This window comes from Palaemon carinicauda, chromosome 24 (assembly GCF_036898095.1).
Source record: "Palaemon carinicauda isolate YSFRI2023 chromosome 24, ASM3689809v2, whole genome shotgun sequence".
In the NCBI taxonomy this organism is placed as follows: Eukaryota; Metazoa; Arthropoda; class Malacostraca; order Decapoda; family Palaemonidae; genus Palaemon; species Palaemon carinicauda.
Window position 1 is genome coordinate 76,971,514 of NC_090748.1, and position 15,165 is coordinate 76,986,678.

Genomic DNA, 15,165 nt, shown 5'->3' on the forward strand with positions numbered 1-15,165 from the left:
CCACAGGTCTCTCCCCAGAAATAGATTTTTCCTTCGTCAAAATCCCTTTTCTGGGTCGATCTGTGGCGCCGGGTGAAAATGTACCAGAGAATGCCTTCCAAGCCCAACAATAACTAATTTAATGAGGGGAGAGAAACAACACCATGTAAAGAAAATCATAAATAATTAAGGTAAACAAACATGATAACAGGGAAGCCTCCGAGTATCAGAGGAAACATGCTACAAAACTGACATGGCTAAGAAAATCCCAACCCTGTAACAACGGTAATCAATAATAGTTACAAACATAACCTAATATGTAATAAACTTAGGGCTAACGAACCACCAAGGAAGCGGCGTCGTGGTGCGAGTGGCGGGTAGGAGGGAGAAGAAAAGAGATGGATGAAAGGAAGAACAAAAGATCACTGGGGAGAGATACGGCTCCCAGCTGCAACTGTTGGGTATTTAAGAGCCTGTAAGTTCATTAGATAGTGGCGTTTGAAGACCATAGGAGATTCCCAACCCGTGAACTTTATAAGGTCATCAAAGTCCATCTTCTGGGGGAAATGATCCCGGATTGGCTTGTCAAACGAAGTATAGGATCTATAGCCTAATACCACGTATGGGAATGGTACCTCCTTGTTCCCTGATAAACAAGGGGCCAGACGATCGGGTAGCAGTCGTGGCTAAAAAGGCCCTGAGAGCGGTGACCGGACATAGAAAAGTATCTTGGAGAAGAGGAATAACTTTCCAAGGGGACCACCTATTTTGGGGGTTAACGGCCGAATCATATTGGCGAATTGTCGAGTCCCTTTTGACTGATTCGATGAAGAAATCGTTTTCCGGTTCAATGTTCGAGTCTCTACGAGCTGCCAACTTCCTGTAGTCCACAAAGTTAGGGTTTTGGACATCCTTGAGTAATCTGACACAGTGAGTTTGGAATACTCGGGTCAGTTTGAGGAACGGAATCCGGATGGGACGGAGTTTCCACTCGAGGAGGAGAGGAAACCAACTGTTCTTGGGCAGTGAGGTGGTACTAAAACCACTGCGCCCCGGAAGGAGCGCAGTCGGTGTTAAAGTTTTTAGAAGATTCACTGGGAGAGATAGGGAAATCTTCCTCTAATGGTTCCAATCCCGGGGTAATGCGTCCATGGCATGAGCCCGAGGGTCCAGGATTGGGGTCACATAACAAGGAAGTTTGTGATTGATCTGAGATGTGAATAGATCTACCTGGATGCCTGGAACGAACCTGAGTATCCACCGGAGTGAAATTCTGACTCCAGGGAACTCGTCCTGGATAGTGAGCCCGTTCTCACATCCTGGCCTCCCGCTAGGTGAGGTGCTGACAGGAACCAGTTCTTTTCTGTTGCCCAGGCGAAGAAAGTGACCAGTATCTGATTCAGGTTGGGTGACTTGGATCCTCCCCTGTTTCCGTAGTGTACCTCGTCTGTGCTGTCTGACACTACTCTGATGCGGGTCGACCTCGGAGGAGTCTCTCTCTTCAGGGTCAAGAACACTGCCATGGCTTCGAGAACATTGATATGGGACTGTTTCATGGCTAGTGACCAAGAACCTGAAACATCTGATGTTCGGAGAAATCCCCCCATCCACTTAGAGACACGGCTGAATGGAATGTCACTTGTGGAGGTGGGAATTGTAGAGGAACCGCTTTGGAGAGGTTCTTCGGTTCGGACCATGGGCGTAGTCTCATTTTCCCGACAGAGGGGATCTTCGAGACCTTGTCTTCTTATAGGTACTGTAGCTCTCTTTCTCCAAAATCGATTGATGTCTTGAGTTTGGCTTTTATTAGGAGATCTGTTACTGAAGTGAATTGGGAAAGGCCGAGGATACTTTCTATGCTCTTTGGACACCTGTTTGTGCTTGAGAAATTCTTGATCTTGGAACCTATTCCTCTTACTTTTGGAAGGGAGAGACAACGTGTGCTTCGAAAGGTCCCACTGAATGGCTAACCATTCTAAGTGGCTTGATGGTCGCAGGCGAGACTTATGGAGATTGACCCGAAATCACAGGTTGTCGAGCGATCGAAGAAATTCCTTCGTAGCTCTGTTACCTTCTATGGCCGGCCGGGCCCAAATGAGCCAACCGGCCAGATAAGCAATGATCTGTATCTCTTGGTTCCTGAGTTGTTCTAACACTGCCTCTCCCAGTTTCGTGAATATCCTGGGATCAATGTTGAGGCCGAAGGGCATGTCTTGAACACAAAGGCTTTCCTGCTTAGGTGGAAACCCAGATAAGAAGAGAAGTTTCGAGCTATAGGCGCAAGCTAATAGCGGTCGGTAAGATCGACAGAGGTGGTGACGGTCCCACGGGGAAGTAAGGTCCATACCTAAGAGATAGTCGTTTGATTGCTTTTTCTTGAGTAACCCTGTGGTGTACTCTTTCAGGACGGGAGTGTATTTCTGGGAGAAGGTCACTGGCGGAGGAGGAGGACCTTGAGGCCATTTTCATCTCAAACCGTTAGAGACTATGCTATGATCCCACAGACCGAGTCCAATGGTCACGAAAGTGGTAAAGTCTTCCCTCTACCAGGACCACCGCGTTGTGAGGGAGTGAATCTAGGTCCTTCCCTTCTCCGAGCCCCCTTTTTCCTAGGTCCGCCTTGATGTCGGGACTGTCTTCTACTCCTGTAGCTTCCTCTCTGGTGTCCATGAAAGGAGCCTGAGGGTTCGGATCTAGGGCTGCATGCAGGCAAAACATCCCAACGGAGTTGGGCTGTGTACCTGGGGAATCAGTGAGGTAGACCACCTGATGATGGGGGGTCAGATACAAAATCGTCGAACCAGAGGAAGGCTGTGATGACGAGTGGGAAACCAACTATCAATTCCTGTCTGATAGAGGTCTCAGACAGAACGTACTTCCCACAACTGACCCGATCAGACCAACAAACGTGTAGGTCGAACTGGAAGGGCAGAGCCTGGAATTATCGTACCCCCCAGGCTGACAACATCCTGGTCCAGACAGATCGGGCCTGCCCTTTAGGAAATAATACCGTTACCTTCGGTACCTTGTCTAAGCTAACCAAGGCAATCTCTTTCAATCGAACGAATCCGTTGAATGGGAATTCTAGTACCTGGGAGTAAAATCTAGGTCCCCCAGAGGGAGGACGTCTATGCCCTCCAGATTTATGGTACCACCTATATCCGAGTTCCTGAACGGCACTGACTCACCACCCTACCTTAGAGCTCGTCATAGCCCCTTGGATTTCCTTAGAATGTGTTGCTTTTAGCCGTCACAGTTTATGCAGGGTAACATGAACATTAGGATCCTTTAATGGTCCTAGGTCGGTGACGTAGGTAATTGCAAAGCTGAAGGCTCAAAACTCATCCCCACATACCTGCCCGTCCATGGGGTCGTTGTCCAACCTTAGAGAGGACACTCCGAGGAGATAGGGACCTCTAGATGGAGCATTCCTTCCCAACTTCGATACCCAAGGGTGGAGAGCCTCTCTTTGCAGGCCAGAGAGAATCATCATCATCCTGATGGGAACCATGCAGGCGAACCTTCTGTAACACAAAGGGGACATAAGTCTGGATGTTCCTTGAACTTTGGTTAGCGATCCTATTCACAGGCTGGGATCAGCTGTATACTCTTAAAAAGCCATTTTAAAGACAAGTTATTTAATGTATTATCTTCTGGGGTATAGTGCGACACTTGTATTCATGAAATGTGACACTGTTGGCGCATTCGCCACTGGGTGGAAATTTATTTCTATATGAACACTATGTTGTATGGATATTTATCCATATCTAGACATAGTTAGAATTGACTATGCATAAATATAGGCATAATTAATGTATTTCTATTTGAACACTATGTTGTATGGATATTTAGCCATATTTAGACAGTTAGGATTGAATATGCATAAATATAGGCATAATTAATTTAATTCTATTTGAACACGATGTTGTATGGATATTTATCCATATTTATACATAGTTAGAATTAAATACATGCATAAATATAGGCATAATTAATTTAATTCTATTTGAACACGATGTTGTATGGATATTTATCCATATTTATACATAGTTAGAATTAAATACATGCATAAATATAGGCATAATTAATTTAATTCTATTTGAACACGATGTTGTATGGATATTTATCCATATTTATACATTGTTAGAATTAAATACATGCATAAATATAGGCATAATTAATTTAATTCTATTTGAACACGATGTTGTATGGATATTTATCCATATTTATACATAGTTAGAATTAAATACATGCATAAATATAGGCATAGTTACGTTCATAAATAATAATAATTTTTTTTTTTTTTTTTTTTTTTTTTTTTTTTTTTTTTTTTTTTTTTTTTTTTTTTTTTTTTACAGGTAAAACAAAAGATTGGCCACCCGTGGTCTGAGTGATCTCCGACTGTACCGGATCTCCGGTAACCATCCCCGGTACAAACAAAGGTCCGTCATAGTGACAACGTGAACCAGAGGAAATCTAATATTAACCTCAATGCTGATCGCCTGTACGATATCCGGTTAAGCCGGAGATTCGATGAAAAAGAAACCGTAATAATGAAACTGAGAAATCCTCATCGGTATCACATTGTTAACTCCGGTTCTGGACGTCTGCTTGATCTCTGTTTGTATGGGAGATCCGGTAGCAAAGGCTAGTCCCCGTGAGATCGTGACCGTCACCGGTACGATAACATTAACCTCAATGAATGTTTGAGTTATCTCCAGCGTAGCCGGAGATTCGATGAAAAAAGGGGCCGGAAAGGTGTAATTGAGATCAAACATGACAAAGGTTCGTGTGCAAAAAGGTCTCAGCCGGAGTCTGAGTGCCGGATTTCACCGTTGCACTCCAAATATCTGACTAGTTCTCACCCAATGAGTATCCATTATAGCGGCGTATAACTCAAGGCGGAGCTAAACATAACTCAAGGCGGAGCTAAGGGTGTCGGTATAAATCGAACCCAATTAATGACTCATACACCAACGTTCCTACTAATAGTGTTAGCTATATTAACAGTAACCACATCAATAAAACGTGTATAACATTAAACGTACTATCATCAACTCTGACAATAAGAGGAGGCCTGAATAACTCGTGAACGTATAAAAACGGAGAACGGGAAAATCACCTCCCTTACTCGAGCTAATAAACGAGCACCCTATGTTCTCACTCTCAAGGTTACATAATAAAAGCTAACATCACACAATAATATAAGGAAAGTAAAATAAAACTGATTGTTTTTATTTTATTTTTATTTTTCCTTTTTCTTTTTAATTTTTAGTCATTGTAATAACCAAAAACGAAGAATAACGACAACTTAACCAATAAATAAGGATATAGTCTAAATCGAGCCTTCCTGGGGCGAGTACAAACTAACAGACTAAATCGCAAACGTTTAAATCGCTATTCGGCCAAAACCATTGTTGGCACTATAATATCCAAATGTTTGTATATTTGTAATTTACCTAATGCCTGTTAATGACATAAGGATAAATAACTTAAAGCAATCTGCCGACCTGCGAGGGTCGGGGAAGCAGTGACATGCCCTTAAAATAAATATAAACACCAGCCTTAGCTAAAGGCAAGGCAAATATAAGTGTTAAGTGTATGGGCGACCTCCGGTGAAGCCGGAGCGTAATGAGATGTCCTGAATAATGCCGTCTTAGCCAAAGGCAAGGCAAATATAAGTGTGAAGTGTATGGGCGACCTCCGGTGACGCCGGAGGATAATGAGATACTCTGAATAATTCAATTGTGGCTAATAATTCAATTGTGAAGATATAAAAGCCAAGCCGCAGCTAAGGGCTAAGGCTTAGATCATAGCAAAGCGTATTTACAAACTCCGGTGAGGCCGGAGGGAGAAGAAAGGTCCTGAATAATTATTGTGAATAAAAACACAATTGTAATAACAATGGCTATTATGGATATGGCCGTGGCCTGAGACCGCAGTAAGGGCCACCGGAGGGTCGTATCTAAACAATATGAAGCCCGTCCCATGTAGTAAACAATATATAAATATAACAATAGCACGAAAGTCATTGAGAATCCCTCAAGCCGGAGTAGAACTCAAGGCGGAGTGGAAAACGTTCATAAACTACTCCCGAGCCGTAACGGGGAGAGGACGAACACGGACCAAAATAACGCTAACAATTGAAAAGTCACGAAAAATAAATAACTCGTAAGTTATCATCCACCCCGAGGGGGAGAGGTGAGGGAGGGAGAACCCGTTGAACGCACAAAACGGAAAACGGGAAATCCGCTCAACCACCAGAGCAAAGAAAGAAAACGAGATAAAGGGGTAACTCGTGACTGCGAACAGAAAACGGGGACCCCAATCTCTCGCTCTCTTGGACACAAAAACAGGACTAAAAATCACACAACACTATTATAAACGTATAAAATGAAAATGTACATCCATATAACACTACGATCGAAGAATAGCATCTGCTAAAACTTTAAATAAATAGCACAGTCGAGTGACGAACGCCTCGGGCGGTTACTAAACAAAAACAAAGCTAAATCGCTATCTCGTTCGTAGGCTGGACTTACTAGCAAAAAGTACCATGAGCATAAATACACAAAAAAATAAAAATAATAACGGTTCTAAAGGCATAAGGCCAGGGACTTAACCAAGAACCTAAGTGACAGAGTACTAAACGGGCAGATAAACAAACAATGGCCGCCATGAAAGGCCAGACGGGAATAATAAAACAGACTATACTGGATATAAAACAAAAGCCCGGTACAATAAAATACTGTCAAAACAAACTATGGTACTTAACATTGGAATGTGTGAAGATGGAGCTTTGGACATGACAAAATAAATCCATGACTGTTAAAAACGATCGAGAGCACCACAAATTACACACTATTCTATCAGTCCAAAAAGAAGGATGTTGTTCAGATGGCGCTCGCGTCGTGGCGTGGGTGGTGTGGCGCTGGTGGTTGGCAAGGGCCTTTGTATCGGCCCATCCCTTTGACGAAGGAATTAACTAAATGGAAGACAACCTGTGAATAGTGGATTTCACGCGCCTTTGCTTTATACACGACACCCTAAAGGTGCTCGCGCGAGGGTTGTAACCTCAGCATTCCATGCTTTTATCTTTCTCTGGTATAATTGGAAGGTTTTATCAGAAAAGGTATATAAGAAGGACTCTTTTCACCCGGCGCCACAGATCGACCCAGAAACACCACCATAAGAGAAGCCTCGGGAGTAGAACCAGTAATTTTCCAAATACAAAGATGCCAGTTAAGATGTTTTGGCCATATACATCAAATGCCTGAATATTAGAATGTGCTTCGAACTGTGGAATGGGTTCATGAAGGTAGATGACAGGAATGACTGAGAATGAGATGTAAAGATGGCAAAAATAAAGTCTTAAAGGTGCGGCATGGAATACAATGACGCTATAGATATATGTTAAGACTGTCTAAAAGGGAGACTTACAATAGGAAATCTCTCAACTTACAGATAGTAGTCAACCAGGTGTTTGGGTGAGCAGGTGAGTGAGCAGTAAAGTATCATAGTTGGGAAAAAAGAGATGCTTTAGAAAGGCCCTAAAATCTTACTTAAAGCTTATAAGTTTGAGATTAGCAAAGCAACCAAAGGCTGAGTAGACAGGGGTATGTATTTTGTGGTTAAAACACTGCAAAATACACTAATCTTACATGTCAGTTCACAAACATTCTTTTTGAGCATATTATGGATAAAACCCTGAAGAAAAGAGGCTAAAGAAAGTGGTTGGTGAATCCTCATAAAATTTCTTCGTCCAAAGGACTTGAGATGCATCAATATTCATTTTACTACCCTTAGCATTTTTCTTTTTCTCTCTCAATATTCAGTTTAAAGTTAGTATAGACTTCTAGGTTTATGTTTGCTACCAAAAAAAAAAAAAAAAAGTTTAATGAAGATGAGTGAAGAAGCTCTTAAACTACTTTTAAGGATACACCAATATATCTAACCTGTGGATGTTCTGGGACAAGGCCTGGTTCATCCATGTAATAGTACAACTGAACAACACTTGAAGACATCACAACGAATCCTTCACCCATGTAACGAGGCGGTTCATCTGAAACACCAGTGTACTTGGGACTTGGAGCCAATATTACCTGTAGAATAAAAGTTACTTTACCAAAGTAAATATAATAATACTGTACCTGTTCAAGCATTTTCACTAATAAAACCACTGACATGCAGTGCCCTTTTGTTTTGTTTTGTCATGAAATACTGTATACACAAGCAAACCTCGAAACGAAGAAGCAAGCGACTCGCTGTCAGATGAACATTGAATATTTTTTTGCGCAATCTAAGATTAGATTGTACGGGGTAAAAAAAACCATGGAACTATTACAGTACAGGCAAAAAATTTATATAAAATACACGTGCTTAATTTTGAAAACAGTAATCCCTCGCCATATTGCAGCTCATCTATTGCTTCCTCTGTATATTACAGATTTGTAAATATACTATAAGTAAATCTATATCAAGGACTCGTCTATATAGACCGAGTTTTTCAGGCCATGTAAGTTTCCTATTTTTCATATCTTAAATTTTTTTCATTAAAAATAGTAATTATTGGGCTCAAAATTTTTATAAGCTAAAATAAAAAAAATGACAGAAGTAATGGAAAAAATATGCCCTAGATTCAAGTATTTATTTCATGGTTTTTCAACTATCGAGGGGGTGGGGGTCAGAACGGAATACTAGCAATTTTATTATCATTATCATTACTAGGCGTGGCTTTATTGCTGAGTGAAAGGATGACAGGTAAAGTAGTGGAATGGAAGGGGATATCATCTAGGTTAATGTGGGTAAGGGTTAGGTTGGGTAGGGAATGTTGGGCTTTTGTCAGTACGTATGGGCCAGGTTGTGAGAAGAATGAAGAAGAGCGGAATGAGTTCTGGAATAAATCTAATAGGTGTGTAGAAGGACTGGGTAGAAGGAATTATGTAGTTGTCATGGGTGACTTGAATGCTAGAGTGGGCGCTGGAGAGGTAGAAGGTGTCAATGGGAAGTATGGCGTACCACGTGAAAATGAGTTGTGAGAGACTGGTAGATATATGTGTTGAGCAAGAGATGGTGATAAGTAATAGCTTTTTCAAAAAGAAAGATAAAAACAAGTATACATGGGGGCAGTTAAGGGAGTAGTAAAAAGTAGACGGTCGGGCATGAATGTAAAGAGAGTTTTGTATGAGAAAGTGATTGTACCAACTGATGTATGAATCGGAGTTGTGGGGAATGAAAGTGATGAAGAGACAGAAATTGAATGTGTTTGAGATGAAGTGTCTAAGGAGTATGACTGGTGTATCTCGAGTACATAGGGTTAGGAACGAAGTAGTGAGGGTGAGAACAGGTGTAAGAAATGAGTTAGCAGCTAGAGTGGATATGAATGCGTTGAGGTGGTTTGGCCATGTTGAGAGAATGGAGAATGACTGTCTGCTAAAGAAGGTGATGAATGCAAGAGTTGATGGGAGAAGTACAAGAGGAAGGCCAAGGTTTGGGTGGATGGATGGAGTGAAGGATGCTCTGGGTGATAGGAGGATAGATGTGAGAGAGGCAAGAGAGTGTGCTAGAAATAGAAATGAATGGCGAGCGATTGTGACACAGTTTCGGTAGGCTCTGCTGCTTCCTCCGGTGCCTTGGAAGACCGCGGAGGTAGCAGCAGTAGGAGATTTAGCGTTATGAAGCTTCATCTGTGGTGGATAACAGGAGAGGGTAGGCTGTGGCACCCCTAGCAGTACCAGCCGAACTCGGTTAAGTCCCTCGTCAGGCTGGGAGGAATGTAGAGAGGAGAGGTCCCCTTTTCTGTTTCATTTGTTTGATGTCAGCTACCCCCCAAAATTGGGGGAAGTGCCTTGGTATATGTATGTATGTACTAGCTAATCTACAGGCCTAGCAGGAAAAGCAGGATTTTATAAGCCTAAAGTCTCCAACAGGGAAAATTTCCTAGTGAGGAAAGGAAATAAAGGAGCCGAGGGATTACTATAATGTGATACATTGGCTACATTACACCAATACTTTTGATAAATAATTCTAATAATAATCACTCATAAACTGTACTGTAATTTAAAAAGAAATTAATTGTAACTAATGAATATACAATGATAATCCCAACAATCCAAATCATTATTTCAAATAATTGCAAAATATGCCTAGCTTAACATGTAACAGTCATATACAGTATTTCATAATAAATTAGATCAATTCTAAAGAAAAATCAATAATAGCATTCAGTGAAGAGTACGGTATTATAAACAAAGAATATGAAAAAGTAAAATGTCCAGCCTTTACTGCTAACTGCTCATTCTTTGGCTAACAAAACAACTGAGCTTTTCAATTCTTGAAATGAGCTACAAAATAGATAATAGAACTTATATTACCCTCAATAGTTGAACCATATGCGAGATAATGTCAGGAATTTTAACAATACACTTTAGACTAGAATGTGAAATATAAACTTTTCAATCTTGATTAATACAAGTATGGTGTGACTGGAATTTGTGCATCCATGGTGAAAGGCAATATAATTTATTCTAAAATTAAAACAAATAAAATTTTAATTTGTTTGGAAACCTGACAAAAAAAATGGACATAAAGAATTTAAAATTTATAACATACTCTTAGGTTCTCAGCCTTTGAGGTGAAAACATGCATGAAGTGGTCAAGTGAACAGGCAGCTGGCTTTGTTGTGTAAATACATTCTGCTTTGTCTGTTGTAAGAAGTAAGGTTGATGCCACTAAACGATTCCCAAACACAAATCTGGCCTAAGAAGAAAAATGTTGCACAACAATTATTAATGATGAAAGTTATAACTTAATCATACTAGACACATTTTCAAAAGTTTATTTAAACTCTTAGAAAGTTTGTTTTACAATAAAATTACCAGTGTGGACGAAGTATTCCACATTAGAAAATCTAGATGACAATACTATACCATAAAATGTAATATCAAATTATTTTCTAATAGTGTGTTTATAATACAAAAATACACTTGTCCGTTCTAAACCCATTTATTGTAAGATGCCTTATCCACCAAGAAACAGCTTGTTATGGAACTTGTGGATGTGGGACCACTTAAGGAGTTTCCTGCATTAAGGAACACTCTTTGGATATATGGGACTAGATCCAGAAACTCTGGGATCTAGTCTTGCTGGGGCTAAAATAAGACAATGAAGATCCGGTAGGCATTTTTGCAACCTTCAGCTTCCATAACCTCTGAAGGCTTAGGCAAAGGGGAAGGAGCATTGTGTCCATGGCCTAAGATAGCAGGCCAGGCTGTGGGAAGCAATAAACGGGTAACTCATGATTGAGTGAATTACAAAACTATCAATTGTGTGGATTTCAATATAAATGCTATAAAACACAGCAAACATCTGTAATCCAATTCCTTATGCTCAGGGTGTCAACAGTGACACCTCAGGTCCCAAGAATGAACCTTGTCACAATTGTTCCCAATGTTCCTCAGCCCACAGGAATATCTTTATTACTATGGAACATAAGTCCCACCAATGGATGCCTTCCTGGTACTTCAGGTATGCAATGGCCATCCTCTTGTCTGATACTACTGTGTTCCGACCTTCTGAAGATGTATCAAATTTAATTCTGGTTATCATAAGCTTTCATACTTGGAACTTCAATATGTACGCTCCCATACACTAGCTGTGGCATTTGTGAATAACAGTAGCATGCCTTTCACCTAAAGAGGAGTTCTGATCACACTTTGTCATATAGATTTGGATAGTCTGGCAATAACACTATTTGAACTTCATCATCAGTGAAGGAAACCAGTTTCTCCAAGGAGACCAGTTGTTATATAATTACCTATTGCTGCTAAGATACAAGCTAGTTGGAAAAGATGGATGCTATAAGACCAAGAGCTCCAACAGAGAAAAATGGCCCAGTAAGGAAAGGAAATAAAATAAAGTATAAGAGAAGTAATGAACAAATAGAACAAAATATTTTAAGAACATTAACATTAGCACTGACACAACTCATAGAAAATACTGCTTTCTTTAAAAAACATATAGTATACAAAAGCAATAAGTGTGGGTTATTACAAGAGTAACAGGATCACAGCCACTCATTAATTTGTAACGGTGATAAACTTATTTGTTTATTGTCCCCAATGTCACATACAACAGATCTAAATCTCATATGACAAAACCCATGACTGTCTCTTCCAATAGAAGACAAAAAACCAAGATTTTGTCATTGTTTAATACTGGGGCCTTTACAAACATCTGAGATGACTAGCTACACTAGAAAACTGTTATCTATTAGTGGACTGAATACGGCTAAAAAAAAAATAAGAGCCAATCAACAAATTATCTTTTACATTGATTTTGAATCTGAGGATGGGAGTTACATCTCGAGAAGTCATCCTTGCAGCCGACACGAAACTGCTATTCCTAGGAATGCTTCAAAATGTCAGACTAGGAAAGTCTTTCCTTCTGAGAGCAGATTAGAAAGATTGAAGAAGGCAGTAAGCACCTTTCTACTAGATTTACTACCATCTCACTAGTTACTCTGTCTGACGAGGACACCTGCCCTCCGGGGAGCATAGGGAGATCAACAGGGAAGCATCAGATCCTAATTTTGGTGGGTAGCGTTATGCGCTCCCACAGAAGGAGGCATTCACTCGTAAAAGGCACTGACTACGGGAAATGGGTTGTATTAGCAACCTCTCTGCGAAGGAATGATTTTCTTCTCCTACTTATCAGAAACTGGGATAGGCTCTGGGCTACCCGTTCAGCCAACTACCCCCCGTAGGGTAGCCAATACTTCCCAGGAATTGTGACTGTTGCTCCCTCCACACAGTTGGCAAGTTCAACTAAGAGAACCCAAGAATCTTGACTCTCAAGGGAAAGGTCAATTCTCATTGGTTACTCTGGAGGCCGATAGATTGCCTAACAAGTAAACATCTAAAGTCGATTGATGTCAAGACGTGCAATCAGCTGCAAGCAACTCTGTAGGGGAGGATATACTGTCCATCAACTGCCTTCAGTCCCATGGAAGTTGGCCATATAAGTATGCTTACAGATCAGTGATCCCTGAGTAGCCAGTACTCCCTAGGGGAAGATGGTATTACAGTGAATCTCCTTAGTGATCACTGTCCAGTAAGGGACCGGTCGCTAATGGCCGATTGCATGCAACCACTTCCGACAGGCAAGATTCGGACGTATCTTTAATCCATTGTTGGACAGGTAATGGAACTGTATGCATAAGGCCATCCATGAACCTGTAACACAGACCATCGAGGCTGGACGAACATACGGGCGCAGCCCTAACGATTCATTGCGTCTGGAACTCGATTGGAGAACATTGATTAACATTCGCAATCGAGACACCCTTCTTCCTATGACCGAGGTCCCTTAAAAATGAATACGGTTGTATTTCTTTGTTTACAATTAGCAAAACTGGCATAAGTTCCAAATGTTCCCACCCAGGGAACAGATTCGCTTATGCGAAGTTTCGGAATCTAAGTATTTTAAATACCAAGATAGTCGACCCGAAATCAGTAAGGCACAGCCTGGAATGAAGGAAGATTTTACTTCAGGGTAGACTACTTATGTCGGGTTACAGAAAGGTAGGAGGGTAATGCATAACACGACTTCCTGTAAAGAATATAACCATTGAAACTAATGATTCATTAGAATGGGGTTCTTATTGTATGATGGTACATAGTCCTTACCAGCAGAAGAAGATAACTTGCACGCATGTGGTTGCACAAGCCTAACTTCTGTTCCTCTGGGTAAGTGTTAGAAAACGCACCTGAGCCAGCTTGCGCGAATAATGTATGTATGATAAATTGCAGCATCACTACCCAAAGAAATTGGTTGTCGACTAGCAGTAGCATTGTTAACATGTTCGTGAGCATATGTGGGTCCGCGAAGTCTGCCTGCCTAGTGAGCAGGACAAGCATCCCATGAGTGAATACTTGCTTACATTGTTCGTAAACGTAAATAGAAGCTGACATTATCCCTTTGGGACTAGAGGCTTGTGAAAAACAACCTTGTAAGGATATGTCTCACTAGCCCATTGTGTGAGCGCTCCAAAGGGAAAACAAGCCCGAGACAGTAACCCCGAAGAATTACCATATACAGTATGTCACGAAAATCGGCCTCTAACGAGACAATGATAGCATGCGGCGGCTGTATGTATTTGCATCAATAACCCTGAGGTTTTGTCTTGGCGAGCACGCATGCGCAACCGAAGGAGTTCATTTCATCCTTTTATATGGTGTTAGTGAATGCCTATAGTTGTGTAAACCTCCTCAGGGAAGAGTGTTTTCCATGAAGAAGAATAGTCTCAGATGCAAGGGTTTGTTGGTCCAGAACGCAAAGAACACAAACACTAGGCAAGTTTGTCCAGGCTGGCCAGAGAACTCTAGCAAGCGTCAGCAAATGTTGTCGGGCATTAACACACGTTGGTGATTGCACACCAACGCTTGCGAGTATTAGCATATGCTGGCAAGCGTTAGCGAACGCTGGCCAATACAGTAGGAGTTGACTCTCACCTGTAAGGATGAGTACAGGTAATATGAGTAAGTGCGTCCTACCGAATAAGCACGCACTTGAGAAAACAGTAGGCTGAGGCTCTGCGCGTTGGAGAATAGGATCTCACAGACTCGCAATGGGTACCTTCGTCAGGCAGAAGAGCTTGCCCACCCACCTCGCTAGAGCTCAGTGGATGGGTGCGCAACACTGCGCATAACTTCTCCACAATACTAAAGTTTTTGCAAAGTACTCATGCTTATCTTACACCCAAAAGGGGGTTGGCCAATAGCGTTATGTCATTCCCTCATAAGAGAATGAAAAAGACAGTGCTAGACTTAAAGAACAGCCATTTCTCCCTCGTAAGAGATTGAAACTATGAGGCGCAAGCCCTGAAAGCCATACCCTCACAAAGTTCCATGAGCTTTTTTGTGTACAACGGGCATGATGTAGGCAATAGCCGCGAAAAATTATTGCATATGAGTAGTTTTTCCCAGGCCCTCAAAATGTGCCTAAGGGCACAATGTCGACAACAATAACCCCGAAGAGATAAGGTCAGCCAGTAGGCTAATACATTGGGGTATAGGGAGAAAAACACAAAATTCAGATAAAATTAAAGGAGCTTCGTATGACAAAGGATAATGCATATACAAAATATTTCGTCAAAATTCCTCTCACTTTCATAGCAATAGGGTAATT

At 41.3% G+C, this 15,165-nt stretch overlaps 1 protein-coding gene across 1 annotated transcript in view; it reads right to left on the reverse strand.

Moving 5' to 3' along the window:
• Positions 1-15,165, reverse strand: part of tweek (transmembrane protein KIAA1109 homolog tweek) — a 789,520-nt gene that overhangs the window by 646,140 nt on the left and 128,215 nt on the right. Inside the window, 2 exon segments of the mRNA XM_068348609.1 lie at positions 7,935-8,081; positions 10,591-10,737. Coding sequence (XP_068204710.1) covers positions 7,935-8,081; positions 10,591-10,737 — 294 coding nt within the window.